The 27,167-nt window shown below is 39.7% G+C and overlaps 1 protein-coding gene across 1 annotated transcript in view; it reads right to left on the reverse strand.

Annotated features, from left to right (window-relative positions):
* Positions 1–26,737, reverse strand: part of LOC136867372 (uncharacterized) — a 134,374-nt gene extending 107,637 nt beyond the window's left edge. Inside the window, exons 1-2 of the mRNA XM_067144548.2 lie at positions 26,460–26,737; positions 11,892–12,692 (exon numbers count right to left, since the gene is read on the reverse strand). Of these exons, the coding sequence (XP_067000649.2) occupies positions 11,892–12,692; positions 26,460–26,725 (1,067 nt within the window). The 5' untranslated portion in view covers positions 26,726–26,737. The remainder of the gene's footprint in view (positions 1–11,891; positions 12,693–26,459) is intronic.
* Positions 26,738–27,167: the final 430 nt, after the last annotated feature.

Consider the following 27,167-nt stretch of genomic DNA (forward strand, 5'->3'; position numbering starts at 1 on the left):
TTAATTTTCAAGTTACCCAGAAGATGTCACTACTTGGAAATTTTGAAGTTTCTGAACTGGGTCGTTTTCGACGTATTTTTGTTTTGCTTATAGTAAGAAGTGTGAACTTTCTCTCCTAGAGGACACTACTGAAAAACTACAATGGTGCACCCTAGTGCAAGGTGAAAGAACTGGTTTTTTTTGGAGAAATTTTTATTTCAAAAGTTTGTTTCTTGTTAAATTTCTTTCTGGTATTGTTTAAGTTGGTTGTATTCCCCTTTCTTTCCCCTTGTTTTGAATTTAGCCAATCCCGAATTTCTTTAATTAATTTACGACCAATAAGGTGTTTCTTCTTCAAATTGGATATGCTGCTTAAACCTAACCAATAAATGATTGTGGGCGGGTGTTTTCTTTCCTGAAACGCCTCGAACTTTCCGCGAGAGTGTATAAACTGCTCATTTTAGGGTCTCTGCGCCACTTCAGTACCATCTTTCAGTGTGTAAAGTACATAGCAGGGGGCAGGAAGCGCCTCTTTCTCCGGGCAGCAGTTCAACAACCAGGTAATGGCCGGTTAATAACTTCTTTTCTTGCTAGCTCAGCAGTTTAACTCTCGGGGCGGGTCCGATGCGTTTCCACCATGCAACTTTTCCCTAAAATGTAACGACTCTTAGCTCTATTTTCATATTGGGATAGAGAGTGCTTAACCCTCTCGAGCTCCCACTCATATTGTTTTGAGGTGAACTTATTTCTCACAACCGATTCTTCCTTAATGTAATGTAAATTGTTCTTTTCTAAAGTCACCTCTGTAGTATGGGATTAGCCCTTGCATTAGCGACCTAGAGCCAGATTAGGTTTTAAACAAAATGTATTAGGAGTGCAGATCGCCTCCTCTCAAATTGTTATTTTAGAGGTCATGTAATTAACCTTTTTCTCACTTAATAGGCCTCAGTAGGTTGGGTATTTTACCCCTGTGTCTATGTCCTTAGAGGACAACTTGAAGGTGGAGTTTGGTGTGGCCTTTGATAGGCTTAAAGTTGAGAGCGAGTGGCTCTTTCTCGAAAATTGAGTGTTGTATGCCTCGAGGAGGCTTTTCTGTGTAATTTAGAGCAAGTGCTCCTGGGCATGAATGGGGTTTTCTGCCCCTCTGTTAAATCTTGTTTTGAGGTAAAGTTGGGCTAGTTGCCCAAGAATTGCGCGTTCGGGGCTCGAAGCCCAAATCCTGTAAATACTGTAATTGTACTTTTGTTGCCTTGCTACTCTGTACCTGCCATTCGTGTTATTTCTGAATTTTACAAAGAAAATATAACCTTGTTAATTAACTTTAATTTCGCTGCCTGAGACCTGTTCACCCCCGCACCTTCTTTCACCTCTAACTACCACAAAAATACGGTAACAATTGGTAGCACAGCGTGGTTGAATGGGTCTCAATTTAGCCCCTTTTGACGGCTAAACATTGCTTTGATCCGAACTCTAACAATTTTCTCAGTTGCTGGAGTTTTGATTTTTCCTGTTTCAAAATTGTTCTGTCATCATGCCCGGCCCTCGCGATGTTCTCCATCTTAACTATTTGCGCAAGGAGGAGTTGATCTATGTGTTAACTATCAGAAATGTGCAATCTGGAGGCACGGTTGCAGTAGACACAAACAAGCTTAGAGAGTCCCTTGATTTGCCCATTTCCATCCCCACTTTGGGAGAGAAAGAAATTGACGACTCTCTTTCCACGATCATCGAGAATATTACTGGGCTAGCATCTGTAGTTAGTTTTTTTGACGAAAATGATCCTTCTCCTAATCAAATTAAGCGTGTGCAAGCCAGGCTATTTCATTTTTCAAATAGAGTTAACGATCTGTTGTCTCTAAAGTTGAATGACGTTCAGAGGAAGGAAGCTAGTACGGTGCTTGAAAATATTTCTGAATTATCTAGTAAGGTCACTCAATTGTTAACTGGGGAAGTTCCTCCCAAAACTGATCAACCCGCTACGGTGAATGTAGGTAGCGAGGAAGAGCCTCCTAAGGGAGAAGTCAATAGGAAAACCGTTGCAGCTCAAACAACCTCTGCCCCATTGGACAACGAGTTTGAACGCCGAACCTCGTTGAATAATGTACGTTCTGAATTAACGTCCTTGCCACTTAAACCTTTACCTACGATGTCACCTGGGTTCAGCAGCTTGCCTCATCCATTAGCAATGTTGCTCAGAGGCATCTCTAAGTTTTCTGTTAATACCACCAGTGAAGTAATTTCACTTTTAAGATTTTTAGTCGAATTTCAGGATCATGCCCTTGTTTTTTCTCTTTCTCCATGTCAGATTTTGCAAATCATCTATCCCTATGCAATTGGTATTCTCTCAGATAAAATAGTAAGAGCCATTGCCGAACAGTCATCTATTGAAGATTTTCATGCACATCTACTTGCAAATTTTATTCCTGCTCGCGCGAGGTCATCTCTGATTCAGAAGTACTATTATCGAGTACAGAGATTGGATGAAAATCTGGCTGATTTCATACAAGACATTAAGTTCTATACTAGGGTGTTTGCGCTTCACTTCCCTGAGGATCAGATTGTACAAGCTATTGTGGAAGGCATTTCACCATCTTATAGGTCATATTTGTGTTTCGCGGCGTGCCCGCAAACCTTCTCTGAACTTGAAGCATTGGCCGTCTCAGTGGAAGGAGTTAGATACGCCGATTCCTTGCGTGTCGCGAAAGAACCCCCTCCTTCGTTTAGTAATACTCGGCCTCCACCTCGCCGACCAGTCACACCCCGTAAATGTTATGCTTGCGGGTTGCCTGACCATCTTCGCAATAAATGTCCATTGGTCAAAACCAGTAGGGCAAATAATGGAGCGGGTTCATCACAAGGCTGTTTTAAATGTGGAGCTTTCTCACATATCGCCAAGCATTGCCCAAATTCAAATAGCACCCCCTCCTGCTCTACCTCTGGTGCAAATTCCACCAATGCCAATAATAAAAAGTGACTAGTGGCTTCGGCTGAGTCGACTAATCCATCTTGCCGAGGCTCAGCCCCTGGTAAACAGATCAAAAATTCAGGGAACGTTCAATCTGCAAATCCATCTTTTGAATGCCCCAAAGAGTGTCTTAGGATTGCGGCGGGTACCCCCGCACCGGTCCCCTTTCTCAAAATTGAGTTAAATAATGAGCCTATAACAGCTCTATTAGATTCAGGCAGTGTTTGTTCTATTATTTCGGCTGAATGGTATGCAAAATTGAAATCTGTTTGTACACTTCCTGACTATTGTTCCTCTTCGATCCAATATGTTTCGGCTAATTCATCTCCTTTAGAAATTCTAGGTTCTTTACAGGTCAAAATTCGTATTTTTAAATTTACATGGAAAATCAAACTGTTTGTGGCTAAGCACTTGTCTTGCCCCATCATATTGGGAGCGGACTTCATTACTCACACTGGTCTTGTGCTCGATCTTCAGAGTAAGTCGTGCACATTCAAATTTGCTTCCAATTGTAAAATCCCCTTGTTAAAATGTAATTCTGCATCATGTTCATTTATTTCGCCTACCCAGGATGAGATGTTGTTAGACCTTAGACATCTACCTGAGGAGCAGGCTGATAGTATTCGTAAGTTGTGTCAGTCGTTTCCAGAGGTGTTCTCTGATACTCTTGGTGTTACTGACCTTATTGAATACAAAATTGAGGTCACGGATTCGATTCCTGTCCGTTTTCCGCCATATAGGCTATCTCCACCTAAAATGAAGGCTCTGAAAGAAATCATCGATCAGATGTTGAAGGATGGTATTATTAGGCCCTCTAAGTCGGCGTATTCTTCGCCTATTTTTCTAGTCCCGAAACCCCAAGGGGGCTTCAGGCCTGTCATTGATTATAGGGCTCTCAATCGGAAGGTGGTGTTACAATCTGTGCCCCTTCCGGACCTTCATTCTTGCTTTTCACGGTTTCGTAAGGCCAAGTTCTTTACTATCTTGGACTTGAATCAGGCCTATAATCAAATTCCCCTAGCGGAAGAGTCTAAACATCTTACAGCGTTTGCCACGGATTGGAATTTGTATGAATACAACCGCGTGCCTTTCGGGCTCCCCACGGGAGCAGCTGTACTCACTAGGCTGCTAGATAGGGTCTTCTCCGACATCAAATTTGAGTACTTGTATCACTACTTGGATGATTGTTAATAAACTTAACCATGATAGGTTAATATTGTGTTTGGTCCGTATTGACTGGTCTGAATGTACAATATAACTATTTATAATAGTTTATTTAAATCCGCCTTGATCAATACACTCATTAAATGAAAGAAACATTATTTATTAAACCATACATGTTTCGGGAAATCTCAACCATTCCCTTCATCAGTGGAGAACATATGGTTGAAATGAATCATAAATTTACAGACATTTCCAATGACATGAAATTATTACATTCGACCAAAAAGGGAAAACTAATGAATGTTTTGGAAAATTTAGAAATTTACCTTACACAAAAATGTAATTCTGAATCAAGTTTAAATGAGAAAAGTACAGAAGATAACCCACTGTTTAGGCTAGCATATAATCATTTAAGGAACAAAAAGAAGAAGAAAAGAAGAAAAACTTGAAGATCATAAATTTGTATAGTGTTTCTCATTCAGTTCAACCAAAATTGTATGTATTGATCATTTTTATAATATTTCATAAGTTCTCTTTACTCTTTGACATGATGTATTGGGACACAATACTCCTTCAAATTGTAAAACAAAAGATTGTGTCATATTATGTTATTCTTTGATCTAACCACTGATGAAGGGAATGGTTGAGATTTCCCGAAACATGTATGGTTTAATAAATAATGTTTCTTTCATTTAATGAGTGTATTGATCAAGGCGGATTTAAATAAACTATTATAAATAGTTATATTGTACATTACTTGGATGATGTCGTCGTATTTTCGGAGACCTTTGAAGAACATCTAGATCATCTGCGAGAAGTTCTCAATCGCCTGCGTAAGGCTGGGTTAACTGTTAAATTGTCCAAGGTTGCTTTCGCTAAACCCTCCATGTCATTCCTAGGGCATATTGTGTCACCTGATGGTGTGGCAGTCGATCATTCTAGAACACAGGCCATCCGTGATTTTAAACCTCCTAGGGACATCAAAGGTATCGCCAGGTTCATTGGTATGGTGAATTTCTTCAGGAAGTTTATTCCTAACTTCGCTAATAGAGCGGCGCCCTTGAACCTTCTTCGTAGGAAAGGCATCAAATTCGAGTGGGGACCTTCTCAACAAGCCGCTTTTGAAGATCTTAAATTAGCTCTCTGTAATGCCCCTGTCCTTGCTATGCCTGATTTCTCAAAGAAATTCATCGTCCAAACTGACGCGTCGTCGTCAGCAGTAGCTGCAGTCCTTCTTCAAGAGACTGAATTAGGGAGGCGACCCATCGCCTATGCATCTAGGACTCTATCGGCTCAAGAAGCCAAGTATTCCATCTATGAGCTTGAAGGTTTGGCAGTCTTATTTGCCTTAGAAAAGTTCCGTCTCTATCTGGAACATGTCAAATTCGACCTGGAGACAGATAATCAAGCCTTAAGCTGGGTCTTAGGTAGGCCGCGTCGTACTGGTCGTATAGCCCGTTGGGCCATCCGTATTTCTGCCTTCCAATTCGATGTCAGGCATATCAGAGGGACCGAAAATGTTGTTGCCGATGGACTCAGCCGTATGTTTTCCAACGACGTCGAGACCCATGAACCGGTCGACAGTTCATCACCTCCCGAGTCCATACTATTTGATGTTAATGCCATCTTAACAGATGTTCCCATGCTCTTTAGGGATATCGAGAAATACCAACGTGAAGATCCGACGCTGGCTCCGATAATGGAAACCCTTTCTTCTGGGGAACATGTCGTCCCTTATGTTCTGAGGAATGGTGTTTTATGTTGCCCATCGAGGCATGATAAGATGATGAAGGTTGTCGTTCCAGCTGTTCTTGTACCTATGATCTTCAAGTACTATCATGAGACCCCATTAGGCGGGCATCTTGGTATCTTTAAAACTCGTGAAAAGATTCGTGAAAGATTCATCTGGAAGGGTATGGACGGTGAAATCCGTGAACTAGTAAAAGCTTGTAAATCTTGTTTGCTTAGTAAACCCACCATGTCCACCAAGGTAGGCCTTTTGTCTTCGCATCAGGCTTCGCGCCCCATGGAACGCCTGTATAGTGATTATGTAGGACCCTTCCATCAGTCAAAGGGAAATACCAACAAGTTCATCTTTGTATGCGTAGATGGTTTTACAAGATTTTCCTGGTTATTTCCGACTAAGATGGCTACCGCTCAGTCCACCATTACTTGCCTAAATTCTATTTTTGCTTCTTTTGGTCCGTGCCAATATATTGTGTCTGATAATGCTAAGGCGTTCACATCAAATCTTTTTCGTAAATTCTGTTTTGACTTGTCCATCTCTCATGTGACGACTTCTGCTTATTACCCTCAACCATCTCTGGCTGAACGGGTTAATCGTAATCTCAGGTCCGCGCTTATTGCCTATCACCATGAAGATCATTCCAGGTGGGACACGTCCCTGCATTGGTTAACTTTTGCTTTGAATTTGGCGGTTCATGAATCACATAAATTTCCTCCAGCGTCTTTGATGTTCAAGTTTGTTCCCAACACGCCGCTCTCTAACCTCTGGTCTCTGAGTGACATTCTGCCGGAGACAATAGACCCGGACAACATTAAAGATCTTTGGAAGAAGGCTAAAGCCAATCTTAAAGTGTCTCATGAAAAGGTTAGGGAAAGATATGATCGTGGACGGAGACCCACCAATTTGAAGGTAGGCGACCAAGTGATGGTCAAGAATTTTGCTCCCGCGGGCAAGCTTGCCCCCAGATTTCATGGGCCGTGTGTCATTCTCGATTTCCTTACGCCGGTTACGTTGTTATTAAGTAATCCAGCCACCGAGAGGATATTTAGGGTTCACCTGTCGCAGGTGAAACCTGTATAATTTCTGTGCTAACTTGCTTCATATAATCTTGAGAGGAATATGAAGGTTATATTTTTTGAATTTTCACTTTTAAGGCATTCTGCCCCTTCTATAATTTTTTTTTATATTTAAGCATTTTTTGTAAACCTCCCCCGATTAGTTAAACTGCCATCCTGTCCTTACCACAGCCATTACCACGCTCCCGTCTCCTGCTCCACATCACACTGTGGCTTATGGGAATTAAATAAATATCTCCACGCCACTGGCCCATCAACCTCACCACTATGAATGTACCCTAAAATCATTCTGGTCCAACAGAAATTCTGCCGCCGAGCTTTAATGTTTCAGTGCCCCCGCAGCCGCGCGGCACCGTACCGCTACTGGAATAGAGGAAGGGCCCCCTCTCCTCCAGCGAGGTCGACCAGTGTACGGCGAGCCGGAGCCCTCCTCCCGGCCAAGGCTGATGTGCGGCGCACGACCTGCTACTTGCCCGCAGCCTGTATATGTTCGCCGCGGGCGCGGCGTGCTTCAACACCACTACTCCTTTCATAGTGCGGGTGAGCGGTATCTCAGGGTACTTGAGGGGTCCGAGCGGCCTCCTCTGGACACAAGCTGCAGCGGCCGCTCTGGCCATCCAACTTAATCAACCTTGAAAATATTTAATCAGCTATATGGACATTCCAGTTCAACATTACTACCTTTTCTTGGATTTTACTGCAATACCTGGTGGACTTAGAAAATTTTTCCTCAACTTTAAAAACTAAAGATTTCCTTCTGAATTTAACTTCTACAAACATAAAGACATTACTTCAGCAGTTACTACGAGAATTTTTGAAACTGGATCAAATCAAATTTCAACAATTTTGATAAATTCTTCTGCAATTAATCTCCATATCATCATAACTTAGACCTTGTTTTCAAACAAAAGTTTATGCTCTTCTGTGTTACCCCTTGGAGGAACTTTTGGGGGGGGGGGGGGGAGGTCTGTACCGGGCGGTACACCTCCACGCCGCTAATTTAAAAATTGCGCCAGTTGAAACTACTCTGGCGGAGGAAGTCTGAACTTTATCTAATGTATTAATTTTCAAGTTACCCAGAAGATGTCACTACTTGGAAATTTTGAAGTTTCTGAACTGGGTCGTTTTCGACGTATTTTTGTTTTGCTTATAGTAAGAAGTGTGAACCTTCTCTCCTAAGAGGACACTACTGAAAAACTACAATGGTGCACCCTAGTGCAAGGTGAAAGAACTGGTTTTTTTGGAGAAATTTTTATTTCAAAAGTTTGTTTCTTGTTAAATTTCTTTCTGGTATTGTTTAAGTTGGCTGTATTCCCCTTTCTTTCCCCTTGTTTTGAATTTAGCCAATCCCGAATTTCTTTAATTAATTTACGACCAATAAGGTGTTTCTTCTTCAAATTGGATATGCTGCTTAAACCTAACCAATAAATGATTGTGGGCGGGTGTTTTCTTTCCTGAAACGCCTCGAACTTTCCGCGAGAGTATATAAACTGCTCATTTTAGGGTCTCTGCGCCACTTCAGTACCATCTTTCAGTGTGTAAAGTTCATAGCAGGGGGCGGGAAGCGCCTCTTTCTCCGGGCAGCAGTTCAACAACCAGGTAATGGCCGGTTAATAACTTCTTTTCTTGCTAGCTCAGCAGTTTAACTCTCGGGGCGGGTCCGAAGCGTTTCCACCATGTAACTTTTCCCTAAAATGTAACGACTCTTAGCTCTATTTTCTTTTAAAGTCACATATTGGGATAGAGAGTGCTTAACCCTCTCGAGCTCCCACTCATATTGTTTTGAGGTGAACTTATTTCTCACAACCGATTCTTCCTTAATGTAATGTAAATTGTTCTTTTCTAAAGTCACCTCTGTAGTATGGGATTAGCCCTTGCATTAGCGACCTAGAGCCAGATTAGGTTTTAAACAAAATGTATTAGGAGTGCAGATCGCCTCCTCTCAAATTGTTATTTTAGAGGTCATGTAATTAACCTTTTTCTCACTTAATAGGCCTCAGTAGGTTGGGTATTTTACCCCTGTGTCTATGTCCTTAGAGGACAACTTGAAGGTGGAGTTTGGTGTGGCCTTTGATAGGCTTAAAGTTGAGAGCGAGTGGCTCTTTCTCGAAAATGAGTGTTGTATGCCTCGAGGAGGCTTTTCTGTGTAATTTAGAGCAAGTGCTCCTGGGCATGAATGGGGTTTTCTGCCCCTCTGTTAAATCTTGTTTTGAGGTAAAGTTGGGCTAGTTGCCCAAGAATTGCGCGTTCGGGGCTCGAAGCCCAAATCCTGTAAATACTGTAATTGTACTTTTGTTGCCTTGCTACTCTGTACCTGCCATTCGTGTTATTTCTGAATTTTACAAAGAAAATATAACCTTGTTAATTAACTTTAATTTCGTTGCCTGAGACCTGTTCACCCCCGCACCTTCTTTCACCTCTAACTACCACAAAAATACGATAATAATAATAATAATAATAATAATAATAATAATAATAATAATAATAATAATAATAATAATAATAATGCAACCTTGTGGCAACCTTTAGGGCTAACAACCCTAGTTGTAAAAGGATGGGTAACCCGTCCAAAATAAAGTCAAGTCAAGAAGCATGATGGCACAACATTTCAAGAAACATACCCCAGGGGGTAAGTTTTCGGATAAATCCCTCGTTGTGAACACCACGGTGAACGAGTCTCGTTCGGATTCTGAGGGAGACTCGACATCATGCAAGAGACGAGTGTACTTTCAACATAAATTCACTTACACAAACTGGGAAGCTGAAAACCCTCACCAAAGCTCTTTACAAAAATCAGATATCCATAATGGCCCTACAAGAAACAAGGTACCCAGATGAAGAGATTTTTTAATCCGAAGGTTACTGATTTTTCAAGAGCAAAGCGCAAAAAGGAATCCTCAAGGGAGCTGTGATGCTTGGAAATGCGTTTGCTGTTAGAGCCAAGATCCGTAAACCAGTTGCAAATTTCAAACCTGTCAATGACAGATTGTCTACACTAACAATTAAATACGTGAACAAAACCTACGCCCTAGTTAACGCACGTGCTCCTACAAACGATAAGAACAAGTCTGAACCAGACGAAGTTGATAATATCCGGGACCTACTGGACGAAAAATTAAAGAGAATTCCCAAACATCATGTAAAGCTTCTTTTAGGCGACTTCAATGCCCAACCAGGCCGTGAACAGAAGTACAAGAAAGTTATAGGAAATTACCCAGCTAAAAAAAATCCCAACAGGAAAAGACTGGTGTCCATTTGCAATAACCACAACCTGCAGGTCATGTTGACCCACTTTTGCCATCTACCCAGAAAGATGATCTTGGCGATCTCCCGTCCAAACTCTTGGAGAGTTCCAAATAGATCATCTTGCAATCTCCAGGAGAAACAGCCCTGAGATTATGAATGTCAAAATAAAGAAAAGCATCAATGTGGCCTCAGATCACTATCTGTCTCTGATCAAATTCAAACCAATTCCTGCAAACACAAGGAAGACAACCAAACAGATCACATGCTTCGACAACAATACACTTCGGCAAAGGGTCGTGGAGTTCCAGGAGAAGGCTAGATCAAATGACTGTGACGTTAACAACACCAAAAGTCTCCTTGTTGAGGCCACCAAAGACGTTGTAGAAATCAAGAGAAGCAAACAGCATGCCAGCAACTAAATAGCTTACATCATTCGTTAAAGTGCAATAAAATATATTTCACTAATCAGATATAATAAGACTGAAAAAGATAAAAAGAAGAGGTTGGGTAATAAGAAGTTAGTAATCTTGATTATTCTGTTAATGGTAAAAATGCTTACTGAAACCATTTTTAAAGTAATTGCTGAAGTGCTATTTTAATTTAAAATTTTAAAAAATAAAAAAGCAACATTCTACCACCACTATTACTACAATCTTTTTTCAACATAAGAGTTCAGCCGAGATACTGGAAAAACATCTGAACCCATACACACACAGCAAACATTGAGCTCTTGAGGATTGAATCAGGAAAGTTCAACTCCACAATTAAGTATATTATACTGATAAAAATGTTAAATTTCACATTAAATGTTTTTTACAATTTGCTTTACATCACACCGACACAGATAGGTCTTATGGCGACAGTGGGATAGGGAAGGAAGCAGCCATGGACTTAATTAAGGTACAGCCCCAGTATTTGCCTGGTGTGAAAATGGGAAACCACAGAAAACCATCTTCAGGACTACCGACAGTGGGCTCGAACCCACTATCTCCCAAATTCAAGCTGACAGCTGAGCGACTAACTGCATGGCGAACTTGCTTGGTCACACAATTTTTATGTCCTTCCCAAAGCCTCTTCATTCCAAGAATTACTGAATTACTGCATACTTGAACAAAACAAGATCAAAGGCGGACAACTGCATCCTCCATAAATTTTCCGAAGATCTAGTCTGTTATTTCATCTACAAATAATCGTAAGTACCGTATCTAATATACTTGTGTCATTTAGTAATCCATTAATTTAGGAACTCAATAAATCATATTCCTACAACAATTGTTTTTTCTTAGTTCAATGTAATGAAGTACATAAGATCACACGTGTCCATTTTTTAAAATAATCATGTCAGTTTTCTGTTTCTACGTTCAGCATTCTGAAAATGTTTCCATGTATCATGTTTGAAGATTTATTAATTCTAGAATTATTGAAAAACACTTGTAGCACGACAAATACAAATAACATTTAATTTATGACAATTTTAGTTGTGTTTTAATAACATAGCCTTTGTCACTAAAACTAAATTACTGCAAGACTAATTGGACCTAACTGGATGCCCGTCTTTGATCCTAAGCTATTTCTTATCTTCATGCATGATGCATTTTATGGAAGTTTTCTTAAAGGGTAATTTAAACCATTTACAGAGAGAGGACAATAGCAAAAACCTAGCTATAATAGTTAAGAGTGCAGATTTCAAACAACAAACATAAACACTGCTTACCTGGAAACTTTCACTTGCAGAAACAGATAGTGTAACAGCTGAATTCGAAGTGAGTGAGACATTGATAATGGTTCACAAAACATGAGAATGGCATTAGGTTTCTGCAGAACAGGAGAGAGTCCCATTTGGTGAAAGAGGTGACCAATGAATTCCCTTACGACATGAAACATGGTATCAGTCAAAAGTGCTGCTGCTGGACTAACCACATTCATGTTTGGGATTCCTAACACATCCACAGTATCACAACAAAAACCATTACACAACTTTGCATAGTCACTGGATGCCATGCGCTGATCCATAGTACTCCGTTCCCATGCTCCTTGAGCCACACGCTTCTTCTCTCTATACAACTTGACAGGGTTGCAAAAAACACAGAATGGTCCATTAGGTCGAGCTCGACAAATTTTGTCAGCTTCAATTTGTCTTGAAGAAACAGATTTACAAGGCCTCACTAATGTATCAGTTTTGGTAGGTACTTGTGATTCTTTAGAATGAGCAGTTTCTTTAGGTATTCCAAACATTGAGAAATGTCTTCTAACACCAAAGTTGGGAGTAACAATCCATGTAAACTTATTACCAATATCAATCACCACTCTTGAACCACGGTCTTCAACACACGGTGCGCGGCAAGTGAACCGAACACAATGATAGCACCTTGGGAAAACTACACTCTCACCCGAGTTCATAATCATATGCAAGCGGTAACACATCCGTTTGAAACTTAGGTTCAGCATTTGAAGGTGACGTACATCTGGGAAGTCGAAAGGGGAAGAATACTCCAACTGTTGCCATTTCAATTTCCTAAAACCAAGAAAAACACACTGTAAACTGAGGCGAATTTGCTCCTTTTTAAGAAATAAATATTATGTTCTCCCTGAAAGAGGGGCCTTATTGTCAAATGAAGGAAATGATCTATTTTCAACAATGTATAATAAAAACATCACAAATTAACACAACACTGAATAGTGTATATATACAGGGTTATTCACCTAAAATGTTACACGCAAATGACGTCTAAACTATTAAAGATATCGGTATTCTGTTTTCATATTCGTAAACGTTACCCAGAGGTTTGTAAAATAAAGTGCTACTTTTTCTCATGGGCTGATTAATAACTGAGATATTGATACTAACTCCATATTTTTAAATGGAACGACATGAATACTTACAGGTGGCCTAAAAGTTCAACTGCGTACAAGTTCAAATATGCAAGTATTTTCAAAATCGGACAGTTACTTTTTGAGCTATCAATGAAAACCGCATTTGGGCTTTTGCGTGCCGCAAGTACACACCAGAAGGGGTTCTCCTTTCAGTAAATAGAGTGTGTTACTATACCGTGGTTGATCCAAAGACGACATAATACCACTGCTTCCCTCTGAGAAGCCCGAAGGGCTCAATACCTTCATTGCTCCTCTTATTGCTCTCAGCTTATTTGGAAGTGGAGTGGCAGGCCACTCCATATCCCAATGGGACATAAACAAATGTCTCAGTGAGAGGGAATATCATTTGCTGGAACCTCATAAGGCAATGGGGGCAATGTAACAGCCTCCTCGGCAGCCTTATCAGCTAACTTGTTTCCCTCTACACCCATCTGTCTTGGAAGCCACATAAACGTGATTCCGGGGTCAGCATCCAAACACCCGGCAAGCAGGTTCTGGATCTGCTGCACCAGAGGATGCCGAGGAAAACATGTATCAATAGACTGTAGTGAACTCAAAGAGTCGGTATACAGAAGAAAGTGTCGGCGCTCATCGGACACCACATACTGCAGAGCTTCACAGATAGCATAGAGCTCTGTTGCGTACACACTACAGGTTTCTGAGAGAGCAAAAAACCCTATCATTGTCAACAACATCAACCACAGAACCACGGAAATTCTAAGTTCCCATTCAGACTGTGCCTCTTAAATAGGCTTCTGATAAGTTCACCTGCATACACCCAGCATCAGTGGGTAGGGCCTGACACATCCCACTCTGATGAGTCTGGTGTCAGGCCTAAGACGAAACGTTGGTTAATAGAGCAAACGCCTGAAAAGCCATACATCTAATTTTTGATCTGAACCATAGAACCATCCGTGTAAACGACAACTGAATCTGGATACCGGCCAACAACGGACAGGAAAAGCCTCCGATAAATCGAGGGGTCCGTGTTTTCCTTCGGGTCAGTGTGCAGATTCAGAATTATTTCAGGTCGTCATATTATCCATGGAGGTACACCACTTGGTGGTCTGACAAAACAGGGAACCAAAGGTACATCAATCCGTGCATGCTATCCAAGCGTATTCCAACTGAATGCATTGCTCGAGGATAACCAGTATACAACCAATGGTTTCCATTGTGGAATACACAAGGATAACTTAGGTGAAGTGGCATCTGTTGGAAATTTGCAGCATAGGACAGAAGCATTTTCTGGTGCCCCAGGTGAAAAGGCGGCACACCAGATTCAACGAGCAGGCTAACAATGGGGCTTGTATGAAAAGCTCCCATTGCCAACCTAACCCCAGCTACTTTCCACCATATTCAGGCATGTTGTTCTACTCAGGATGCAGCAGTAATCCCATCTATCGGAGATGAGTGGCACCAGAAGAGAGAAATCACATCACACAAGGGTTGATGTTATTGTTGACCAGTTTTAAGAGGTTTCGATATTGAAGGCTTTCACATTTCGTTTTCTTCCAACTCTGTGATATTAGGGCATTTAATGTAAAGGAAATCCTTCTTCTTGACTCCCTCTTGTCTCATTCTTCACGAGTGATCATTCGTATACGATTTTTTTTTTAGATTTTACAATCATCTTCACAATTTTCCTTGTCGATATGGACGAATCACCAAGTGGTTTCACACCATAAGACAATCATGATGAAAACCACTGCCAGTTAACACGACTGAACAATATTTCCAAGATAGCAATGCTTGGCGTTGATATGGACTAAGCAACAAAAATCTAAATTCATGAATTCTTTCATCATAGTCGGCACAATAAAACTGTATAAGACACAAATGATCTAAAATTGTATTTTCTATAACTTTTGTTATGAAGTACTTTTCAGCAGGACCAATAACATAGGTGTTTAAAAATGACGTTTTAGGTGCCTTCCCCTAAACTACCAATTCATCCAGAGTGAATAAAATAATTTATAGCCTAGTGTGTAGGGTCTTATTCCCTGACTTTAAGTACTGATTTTCATTAAATTCTGTTTACCCATTTTCTCGTAGTTCAGCGTTCATATGGACTTAGCAATAAAAATCGAAATTCATGAATATCTCTGTTATCGTAGCTGGTACGGTTATAAATGTACAAAACATAAATGATTGAAAATTTAATTCTACAGAACTTTAGTTATGTAATATTTATCAATAGGACCACTAATAACATAGATATTTGAGGATAAAATTTTAGGCCTTACCCTAAACTTCCATTTCACCCAGTGCGAATAAAATTATTTATAGCCTAGATTGTAGTGCCTCATCCCCTGATTTTAGATACCGACTTTCATTAAATTCTCATCAGCCATTTTCTCGTGATGCACTTACGTACATACTATACATGCATACACAGCCTACAGAGATCACAGAAAATTACAAAATGAATTTCCTTGTTACTGTGGACATGACCGGTACAGTAATGCTAGATTCTTTTTCAATTCTGAGCAATGTACAGACAAAACTCTTATTTCATACATAGCGATAGGTAAATTTCACTATTTTACCAGTATTTGTAACCTCCTCTACCAGGAAGATTAAGAAGAAGACCTAATATGAGTTGGGTTTTTATTTCGTTAATATACATCTTATATTAGTTTTTCTTCTTATTTTAGAATAAGAAGAGTATCAATTTGACTTTTCAAGGACACAGCGGAAGTTGTTGATCCGTGCTGTTTTTAACTAAACTTGCACCAGTATTAATCAGTTTGGGTTCTACCTAGTATTGTATAAGGGGCTGCGTAATCCAAGAGGTCATGAGACTCGGTTAATGGCAAGCAGTGAAGGAAATGATAACCATATCAGGACTACATTTTAATCTGAATAACTGGCAAGATTTTAGAGGTTTCACCTGTCAACATTTTGTTTTACGATAATGAAGATGTTTTTATATGAACTCTCATCGTATAGCAAAATAAACTGGCACAACAATTTAAGTGCAAATTTTTACTTTACAAGAGAACTTTTTAATGTGATAAGTGTGATGATTTCATGTCTTAATATTAATATTCAGGTAATTAAGTTTAAATGCTCCATACAATATGAGAAATTTTACTTGTGATGTTTGCTGGGTGAGGAAGAGAATGGTAGTTCTCGAAACATGTACAAAAATTAGATATTGAAAATGAATTAATGAAGGATATTAAATATTGACAGAATGGACTTAACAACAACCCCTTGTGTTATTCTGTAATTGGTATGTTCCGAGCTGCCAGTGGAGAGATGGTGTAGAATGACCTCAGTACACGAATAATCTCTTTTTTTTTTTAGTAGGAGAGATCATAATATGAAGATAAAGAATTCAAGAGAACAAACTGCCAGGCCGAGAGGCTCAGACCGTTGAGGCGCAAGCCTTCTAACCCCAACTTGGCAGATTCGATCCTGCTGAGTAAAGTGGTATTTGAAGGTGCTCGAATACATCAGCCTCATGTTGGTAGATTTACTGGCAAGTAAAAGAACTCCTGCAGGAATAAATTCCAGCACTTCGGCACCTCCAAAAACCGTAAAAGTAATTAGAGGGACATAAGCAAATATTTAGAGAACAAATTGTGGCAAATATGGGCAAATTTTAATTTATTGGAAGAGGAATGAAGGATTGGAATAATTTACCAAGGGGGATTTTAGATAAACTCCCAACTTCTTTGAAATTGTTTAAGAAAATGCTAAGTAAAGAAATGATAGCGAATCTGCCACTTCGGCGACAGCCCTAAATGTAGATCACTGATTGACTGATGCTACTAGATTATTTTAACTAGTTTAAGCTTGATTAGGCTGCACCAGTAGCCTACAGCTTATGGTAATATTTATCAGTGTCAAGGAAGGCTGTGATCAATAAAAATGTATAACAAATGGCAGATTATGGGCTGAAATACTATACCAAGCAAGTCAAGATTGCTAGATATGATAGGATAAAAAAAAATTAACTTTCAACATATTAGGTCATTTAGGTCAAATTCAGAATATATAACAAACACTGAAGAGATAAAATGTACAGAACGAAAATGGCCAACCGGACACCAGTAAGCCAAAAACCTGCGAGTGTGCATCGGATGCCCTTACCAGTTGAGCTATAGTGGCCTAGGTCACGTGTTCTGTTGAAAAGGATCTAAGCTACAGGTCCGACACAGCTGCCGTCACAACTATAGTGTTCAATATTAAGTTAAAAGAAGGTATATAATGGTTCCACCTTTCAATACTATTAATACAAGAAATGTAAGTTTACATTATTATTTAATTAAAATTGGTACCGGTTTTGACCAGTATTCATGGTCATCATCAGCCAATTAGAAGTTTAAAACAATGCATAGAAGAATAAATTGCGAAGTTTAAATAATTCTGTTTGGTTTCTGCTAGTGAAGCACTAAAATCTTGAAGGAGCACTGTGCGTTGAAATATAGCCAAAAAACACAAATAAGATGCACAGGTAAAAATGAGTTTAGATGATGCTGTAAGATGCAGTAATTGGTATGTTCCGAGCTGCCAGTGGAGAGATGGTGTAGAATGACCTTAGTACACGAATATCCTTTTTTTTTTTTTTAAGTAGGAGAGATCATAATATGAAGATAAAGAACTGTGTAACTGTCTGACTCGTTGGCTGAGTAGTCAGCGTATTGGCCTTCGGTTCAGAGGGTCCTGGGTTCGATTCCCGGACGGGTTGGGGATTTTAACCTTCATTGGTTAATTCCAATGGCCCGGGGGCTGGGTGTGTGTGCTGTCCCCAACATCCCTGCAACTCACACACCACACATAACACTATCCTCCACCACAATAACACGCAGTTATGGCAGATGCCACCCACCCTCATCAGAGGGTCTGCCTTACAAGGGCTGCACTCAGCTAGAAATAGCCACACAAAATTAATTAACTGTATAATTTTAAGCATGTCTACGAAGAAGTCATAGATCAAATACACACAGTGCTCTCTAACATATATGTCTTGATCTATGACTTCTTCATAGACATGCATTACTGATACTTAAAATTATACAGTGCCTCATACAACTACAACTAAAAATACATATTTGACTTTAGACATCTACATAACTTTGAAATTTCAACACACAGTGCTCCCTTATGTGTTATAGTGCTCCATAAACTGCATCTGACAGCATCATCTAAACGTCACATTTACCTGTGTATCTTATTTGTGTTTTTTGGCTATATTTCAACGCAGAGTGCTCCTTAAAGATTTTAGTGCTTCACTAGTGGATACCAAACAGAATTATTTAAACTTCGCAATTTATTTTTCTATGCACTGTTTTAAACTTTAATTGGCTAATGATGACCATGAATACTGGTTGAAACCAGCACCGATTTTCATTATATAGGAATGTAAACTTACATTTCTTATATTAATAGTATTGAAATATGGAACCATTATATACCTTCTTTTAACTTAATAATGAACAATATGGAATTCTTATCTCTTAACAACTAGTGTGCACACTGTGTCAAAAACCAAAATGAACTTTGCTCTGCATCTTCAGATGAAAATCTTGTCTGTTCACAAGTAAGACTTTTCCAATAATGAAGGTTTGTATTTAAGAATGGTTTATCACTGGTCTATAGTAGGCGGTACTCTTGTTCGTCACTAGATGGCTCACTGGGCACAGAGTGAATCATCTCATGATGGGGAGAGTACGAATTTGGAAAACGCCGAAACTAAATAACAGTAGCGAAAGGACAAGGAGGAGAACTACCTAAGTAAATCCTTAATGGTTGTCAACTACGTATTACTTAACTGATTACCAGTGCCTCTGTTGAAATTGTTAGGATTTTTACATACCGCATTTCCACAGCTTCCAATATAATCCTAGACCTGTAGTGTTTCGTGTGAGTAAGAGCTTGAACATCTTGGAACATGACATCACGACCCGTTGATAGGGCGTCCTCAGCTATTGCTGACTTGTCTGGCTGGTTGAGACCGATATATTTCATTAATGTTCCTTGTTACGAGTACCAATGGACCGGCATGTTTGGCCAATGTATAGGCCTACCTTGCAAGTACAGGGAATTCTGCATACCGCAGGGAGTAATAGTGGGGACAATTTGTGAGCAAATTTTGTGCAGGTGCCAAACATGGTTTTTATATTGTGCTTGTGGAGGATCTTGGCAATTTGATCTGTGGTATTTGGATGAAAGGAGGTAGGCAGTTTCCTTTACTTCTTCATTCTGTGAATTTTGCTTAGTGGTCCCTCGGGAATGCAGGGCTCAGTAAATCTGTACATTGCTGTAACCATTACCCTTAAAATGACTAAGTGTGACCATCTTCTCCTAGATATTCGATGGCTCAAAAATTCATTTCGCCCTCAGGGTGAGTATCGTGAGATTGACCTGTTTTTGTGCTGGATGGTGGTGAGAATCTGCATGAAGATAGCGAGTGTAGGTAGGCTTACAAACGACGGTGTGCCCAAAGGAGCCGTCCAATTTCTTTCTTACAAAAAAAGACATCTGCCTGGCTCTGTTCATAGTGAATTTAATTGAACAATACTGCATATTTAGTTGGTTTAAAAATAGGTGAAATTTCTCACGACCTTCTGTCCAGACCACAAATTTATTGTCAGCATACCTCCACCAAATCATCAGTTTGACAGGCGCCAAAGCAATAGCAAGGATTTGCTCAGCATGTACAGAGTATGCCCAATGATCACTTACTCATGAGAATCCAACCCTAGCATGGCAATAACTTCATATTTACACACATCTAAATGAGGTCTATAGTCTGATATTCCACATGAAGTGACCACCATATAATTTATTTTTTTCCTTTTTGCTAGTTGCTTTACGCTGCACCGACACGATAGGTCTTATGGCAACGATGGGACAAGAAAGGGCAAAAGTTCAGAACACCTTACATTTTCCAGCGCCACACATCCAGGCGCGATTGCACTGTCATTTGTTTCTCTCTCGCTCGCTTACACATCGTTCCTCCACAAGGTATTCCACTTAAGATTTCCAACATATTACAACCTTATAATGCTATAAAAGTAATGTAAGTCTTACTGAATTTCTACCCCACTATCTCCCGGATGCGACCACACAGCTGTGCACTCCTAACCGCACGGCCAACTTGCCCAGTATCCATAATTTTAATGACACACATTACCCAGAAATTATTACAGGGTAATCTTACAGAATATAACACCTGAACTTAAACAGGATTCTATTCCGGTATAATTCACAAATACAGTAGAAGTCCGTTATAGCGAGAATTCATAACAGTGAAAAATTACTCGCTATAACGGATTGTCGTTATATCCGATTTTTGTATAAAAGTCGGAAAAGCCTTCATGCACTTTAAAATCGGTATGAAACGGCAATCAGTTTGTTCAAAACTTGCGTTTCTGTAAATGTTATCCACACTACGGCTTACTTGTTTGTTATTTTTCGTAATCCGATAGTACGTGAAAGTGTATGTTTAATTTCATTCTGAAAAATATATAGTACCGTATATCTCCGAATCCAAGATGAACCCCACATTTTCTTTTAAAAAAATTAAATCAGGCTCAAAAGGAAGTTTGTAAAATCATATGAATGCCTTGTCTTACAGTAGGCCTAGGCATTTTTAGACTATTTTTAGACGTCGAACATTGACTTTCGTCACGCCGTATTTCTTTATTTTTGGCGGCTGCACAATTATTTATTTCCGTGGGTTTAAGGACCATTAACTCAAAATTGACATAATACCGAAGAGAACTCGTTGAAAATTTTCCGGCAATACATATTCCATGCGTCTCTACAATACAACGATCCATCAGGAAATTATTCTTGCTGTCTATAAAACTGTTCCTTTTACGCAGCGTCAGACATAACCGGCTGCCGCTACACGCACGTCTCGCTTGCCGGGTTCGGCCAAATTCAGCGGCTAGCGATGTACTGGCCTAATCGCGAACGTTGAAAGTCAACGAACGAGTTTACTGCGCCACGGTATGGCCATTCCGCCCTTGCGTTTTTCGTGCACATACCTCACAATTTCATCTTCGACTTCTTTAAATCGTCCTCGTTGCGGACCACTGAATGCATTTTTTGTACAGTACGCATTTTTTTAGCTCTCTGTCTTCACGCTAACGCCAAATATTGGCTTTAGTTAGGCCTATGCCGTATTTTCTTGCGGCTGCACAATTATTCTACATATCCGTGTATTTAATAAACATTAACTTATAATTGGCATCATAATATCGACTAGAACCCGTTGAAAATTTGCCGGCAATACCTTTTTCCACGTATCTTTACAATTCCTGCTGTCTATAAACCTTAATTTTACTAAGCGTCAAGTACAATAGACGCGTTATGACTCCGTTACTGAGTAGCCATGGCTTTTCTAGAAGTCGAAGGGTCGCATGCTTTGATGCCATTCTGCAGATTTGAGAAACACACAGGCTCTGTACAACCACTTGTCGCGGCTAGCGTTGTGTAGTAAAGAGGCGGTCGTTTGTCAACGAGTTCTGTGCGCGTGTGAAAAGAAGCAGCGTGGTTCCCGTGGTAGTTGCCAGTGGTATCCATTAACTTACTGTTAGGCCGCGAATGCAACAACCCTTGAGTTTTCGCATGAGATTCTGAGAAAAAGAAAAAAAATAAGTCTTGGATTCGGAGAAATACGGTATCACTCCAGAGATTTCTGTGGCAAACACCTCAGCTTTCTTCTTCAAACCTAACCGTATATGTAGCCTATCATGAAAACATATTTGAAACGCATGCAGATAAATTACGTGTAAATAGCCGTAACTAGACGCGAGAAGATATGAAATATCCTCTGAAATCAGTGATGTACTCTGCCATATCTTGAGGTGTATCATATTCTTACTTAATTTCCGTATATAACATTAAAATTAAGATATCGTTTACTTCAGTCTTTATTTTTAACAAGTTAACAACTGCTATCGGCCAAGTTATTTACGCATCTATTACGAAAACGTGTTTTCCTCTTTCATTTCGAATTTTCTTTAGAGAACAGCAGTCAATGGGTATTACTAATAAACTCCAACATCGCCTTTGAATGTCAACGAGAGAGCTCGCAAATTCACAAAGTGAAAAAACTATACCGTACCGAAGATAATCGATAGCATTTTGTTGCAAACGTTTCAGTTTTCTTATTCAAACAGCGTCACGTATCCTAACTTAACCGTACAATACGTATGATGAAAACACACTTCAAGCGCCAGTAGATAAATTATACCTTTCCCGCTATAAATTTTCATAATAGCCTTTCCGTAATTTAACCAGACGCGACAAAATATAAACTAACCTCTGAAATCAATTAAGCACTCTGCCATATCTCAAGCTGTATCCCATTCTTACTTAATTGCAGTATTTAGCCTCAAAATTAAGCGGTCGTTTAGTCAGCCTTAATTTTAATGAGTTAACAACCGTTATCGGACACATTATTTACGCATTTATTACGAAAATATGTTCTCTTTCATTTCGAATTTTCTTTACGGAACAACTGTCGACGGATATTACTAATCGACTCCGACACTGCCTTCGAATGTCGACGAGAGAAATCACTAGTGCACATAGCGAGGAAACGATGCCGAAGGTAATCGATCGCATGCAATCTCATCGCTGGGGTGCATAAATACCGGTAACGGAAAAAATCGCGCGCGCTTAATCGCTCGTAATAACGGATGCGCCAGTGATAGGGTTCTCACTGTAACCGAAGGACGATACACAGTTTAATATAGGAATTTTGAAGGTACAGAAAATGTCGTCGCTATAACGGAGTTCTCGTTATATTCCGTACTCGCTATAGCGAACTACTGTAATTGATGATATAATGATGCTTGCTGTTTAAAGAGGCCTATCATCTAGGTCTTCGGCCCTTAATGGTACGAGATGAGATGTAATGTCACTTAAAATTCCAAGTTTTATCCACTGAACAAATGAGTTGTCCCGTTGCAAAATCCATTATGTGAAGACAAACTAATTTTTCAGTAAGCGCAAAAAACTGTCATTTGTTATGCAACAAAGATAGGAGGTTGAAATTTTGTGATTAAACTGTAAGCATTCATCTTCGTCATATCACAAAATCTCCACAAAATTTAACTTATAGAACCCATGTTTTTTTGCAAATATTTGGACATAACGAGTTTTGCAGCAGTTTTGTGGAGATAAAAGGTATGTGCAGCAGTATATGGAATACAGTCTTTCTCCACTGGTACTGGCACAATAGCAGAAAAGGGTTTCCCATGCTTCAATATGCTTTTTGCTTCCACCACAATCGCTGTTATCGTTTACTTCACCTGTTACACAGTTGCCTGATTTTGTTCGTGTAAGTATGATCCTCTTACAGGGTTCTGGGACATAACGAGTTTTGTTGCATAATACACGCTGGACATAACGACTTCTGCAGCAGTTCCGTTATTTGTCATCTTTAAACGTATGGATTAAATGGCCTTTGCTTATGGATTACATTACTGAATTGTGTATTTTGATGAGCTGCATACAATGGCAGTGATAACTCATTTTGAGAAAATATGGACATAACGGGTTTTGCAACTGGACGACTAAAATTAAAAAAGATGCTGATGAATAATGAAAGAATTAATATGAATTTTAAATAATCAGCGGATCTAATTCACAATACTGAAAGTTAAAATAATTCCAAAATCCATCCACTGACGAATTCAAAAAGAAGATGAACAATGATTATGAACGTAAAACAATAGGTGGATCTGACCCACAATGCCACAACTTCCCATAAATTAATTGAACTGGGGAAAGCTTCTAAAGCAAAATCCTAAATCGATTATGCTTGTTCGCTAAAGGGGTCCAAAATCAAGGTCACCGACCCCTAATAATGGTACTAATCTCTGGTAAAGTAGAACCATGGTGTTCCTCATGCAGCGGCACTAATCACAAGTAACGTAGACTTAAGGCGTTAGTCACATAGTGGTACTAATCAAAGGTAACATACTTTGCACAGGTGCCGTAATGCAGAACTATGGTATTTCTCACATAATGGCGCCACTCATAGGCAACGCAAACCCATGGTGTTCCTTACATAAGAATATTAAACACAGGGACCCGAACTATCCCGGGTTGTTCCTCACATAGTAGGTACTAATCACAGGCAAAGCAGACCTATGATGTCGCTCATAGAGTGGCAGTAATCACAGGTAACACCCAGACCTGTGGAGTTTCTCATATTATGGTACTAATCACAGGCAACGTAAAACCATGGTGTTCCGCATATAGGGGTACTAATCACAGGTAATGGAAACCCATAGTGACCTGCCCACAATGCTACTAACCACAAACCTATGCTGTGACCCACCTAGTGGTACTAACCGAAAGTAAAGTAGGCTCATGGTGTTCCTCGCATGGTGGTACTAATCACAAGTAGCCTCATGGCTCTTATTCCACCATCCCTTGGTTGCCCCTTTTAGTCTCGTCTTGCAACAGGTAGGGGATACCGTGGGTGTATTTTTCGTCTGCGTCACCCACCCACAAGGAGTTCAGAGACAGGATTCATTTTTTGAAGTACTGGACAAAGAAAGACAAGAGCCATGAAGGGCGTGAAAATGAAAGACCCCCTTGGCCTCGAATAGCCTCATTCTGTTGGGGTCAAAAAAGAACAAGAGCTGACCAAAGGAGGTCGGAGAGGAGGTCGCCAACCTACACACCCCAGTTGAGAGCGCCTGAAGCCCCTTTTAATCGCCTCTTATGATAGGCAGGGGGATACCGTGGGTGTATTCTTAGTCTGCATCCCCCAACCACAGAGGGTTCCCAAATAATTATCCTTCAGGATAAGAATTAAATACTGCCACCCAATTTAGCAACAAAAACGGTCTTACTTCCCAAAAAATATTTAAAAATTATTTTCAAAAATTGAACGTAACTAAAAGCACTAAAAATGTTACCCACAGTTCGGCAGCATCAAATGACACTAAAAAAATCAGTTAAAAGTGTAATAAAAAGTATCGTTTACACTTAAGGCTGGCCACACATTTATGGTTATTCCAGGTATTTTTTTAAGGCTTCATGTCTTCCACCTAAAACTGGAACCGTACACCGGGGTTGGCCCATGGAATTTTTAACTCACAGTAATTTGGTGTTCACAACCCGTAAGTTTCCTGCCTCCGTGACTTTTCTTTGACCTTTGTACTCACTCAGCTCATGCACCAATTCTATTGAGTGACGATTGCTTAAATATCAAAACATACGTTTGGAGCATACAGTTCATCGGTGTACAGTTAATGAAACATTATTTCTTTGATAGCCAGTTTGGTTTTCTATACTTTTTTTTAACATGTACATTTGTATTTTGTGTTAAGAACGCTTGAAATTGATTGCCTTTAAAGCGAAGAACAGATTTTATCGGAATCATATAGGTGTGAGCCTGATACCCTTGATGATTTCGTTGATGCTGTAGGTGACAATGGAAATCAATGCTGTTGCAGAAGATGATGTGATAGAATATACATTTTCCCTTCGTGCTTCAGATGAATTTATTTTCACGTTGGCAGAAGGATTAATGAGATCCTGGGTATGACGAGAACTGGAAATCCCATCAACACGCAAAGGAACCCACCTTTCTATTCGTACAAGGTGGCAGTCAAATAAAAATAATATTACTGGCTTTACGTTCCACTACTTTTACGGTTTTCGGAGATGCCCAGCTGCCGGAATTTAGTCTCGCTTGACTCTTTTACATGTCAGTAAATCTACCAACACGAGCACCTTCAAATACCAAAAAACTGAGCCAGGATCGAAACTGCCAAGTTGAGCTCAGAAGGCCAGCACCTCAACTGTCTGAGCCACTCAGCCCGGCTCAGTCAAATAAACACAATGGGTAAATTTCTTGAAACAAGTCGATTAATGAATAGGGCCTAACGTAGTTTAATATATTTTAGTAACAAATATTGACGGGGCAAACCCATATAAAACCAGGCGCGTTTATTTGATCTCAGTCAAAACGGACAAATATAGGGCCAAAAAGTGGTCAAATTTGTTCATTTCAAAAATGGTAGTTACGTACCAAGTCAGGCAACACCAGTCAGTTTCTGGTCTTAAATATGTCATGACTATCCAAAATGTCCAAAACTAATATTATTTGCAGTGGCCGAAAGGCATTCGTATGCAAAACCATATGCTGGTGTTTTGCATAAATTTAAGTGTGATTTTAAAATAAATCGAAGCCTGAATGTGTAAAATACGGGTTTTCTATTGTGGGGTAGCTAGTGTCCTGGTGTACAATTATTGTTTCTGGGACACAGTAGTACGGATCCAGGGTTAGGAAGGCTAGTTAATAACTGGGAGCCATGGTAAATCATGCTATTTACTACATCTTTCTTACATACGAACCTTGAAATTTCTAAACTATAACTGGAAGATGCAAGAACATGAACAACTTTAGTATACCACTCACCACAGATATTCTGTATCAACTGTCTTGTTTAAGTAACGGCAAGTGCAACCAAAAGACAAAATATCTGCTACATCGCAATATTGCAATATTTTGATCCATATTTCTTCCGGAAAGATAGCTGGATCCATATGACCACCTCCTACGGCTTTGACGATGCCTTTCAGATTTACCGAACATATGACTCTAACAAATATAGATTCACGTATAATAAACTCCTGGCAGGGAAAACAAATTCGAATATTACAGGTTAAGTTGACATATGACATGAGGAAACCGCCTCGAACTACGATTCAAAGAATATCTATAACAAGTAATATATATACAAGTCAACGAGCTAGAATAACATAGAGGGGCTGTATACCTGACATCAGCGCTCCCTGCTTGAAGCAAGTTGATAAGGGGCAGCCATGTTAACGGTTGTCAAAACAAAGCGAATTGGCGCGAGAGCATATGTTGAGGTGACAGGGAGATCGTGCATGCCAATTTAACTCCCTAAGTTTTAAGAAGTGAAAACATAGATTCTCGCTTTCAAGAATGCCAGCCGTAAGCTCAGCGTATGGTTGTACTAATCGGAGTAATAAAACCAAGGATATATCGTACTTTAAGTAAGTATTACTGAATTATAGCCGAGATTGCTTTTTGTAATTTCTGTTTGTAATTAAATCCATTTTATTGTTTACTTAGCGAAAGTACGGAGAGCCACGGTAA

Source organism: Anabrus simplex, chromosome 3, assembly GCF_040414725.1.
Source record: "Anabrus simplex isolate iqAnaSimp1 chromosome 3, ASM4041472v1, whole genome shotgun sequence".
Classification (NCBI taxonomy): domain Eukaryota; kingdom Metazoa; phylum Arthropoda; class Insecta; order Orthoptera; family Tettigoniidae; genus Anabrus; species Anabrus simplex.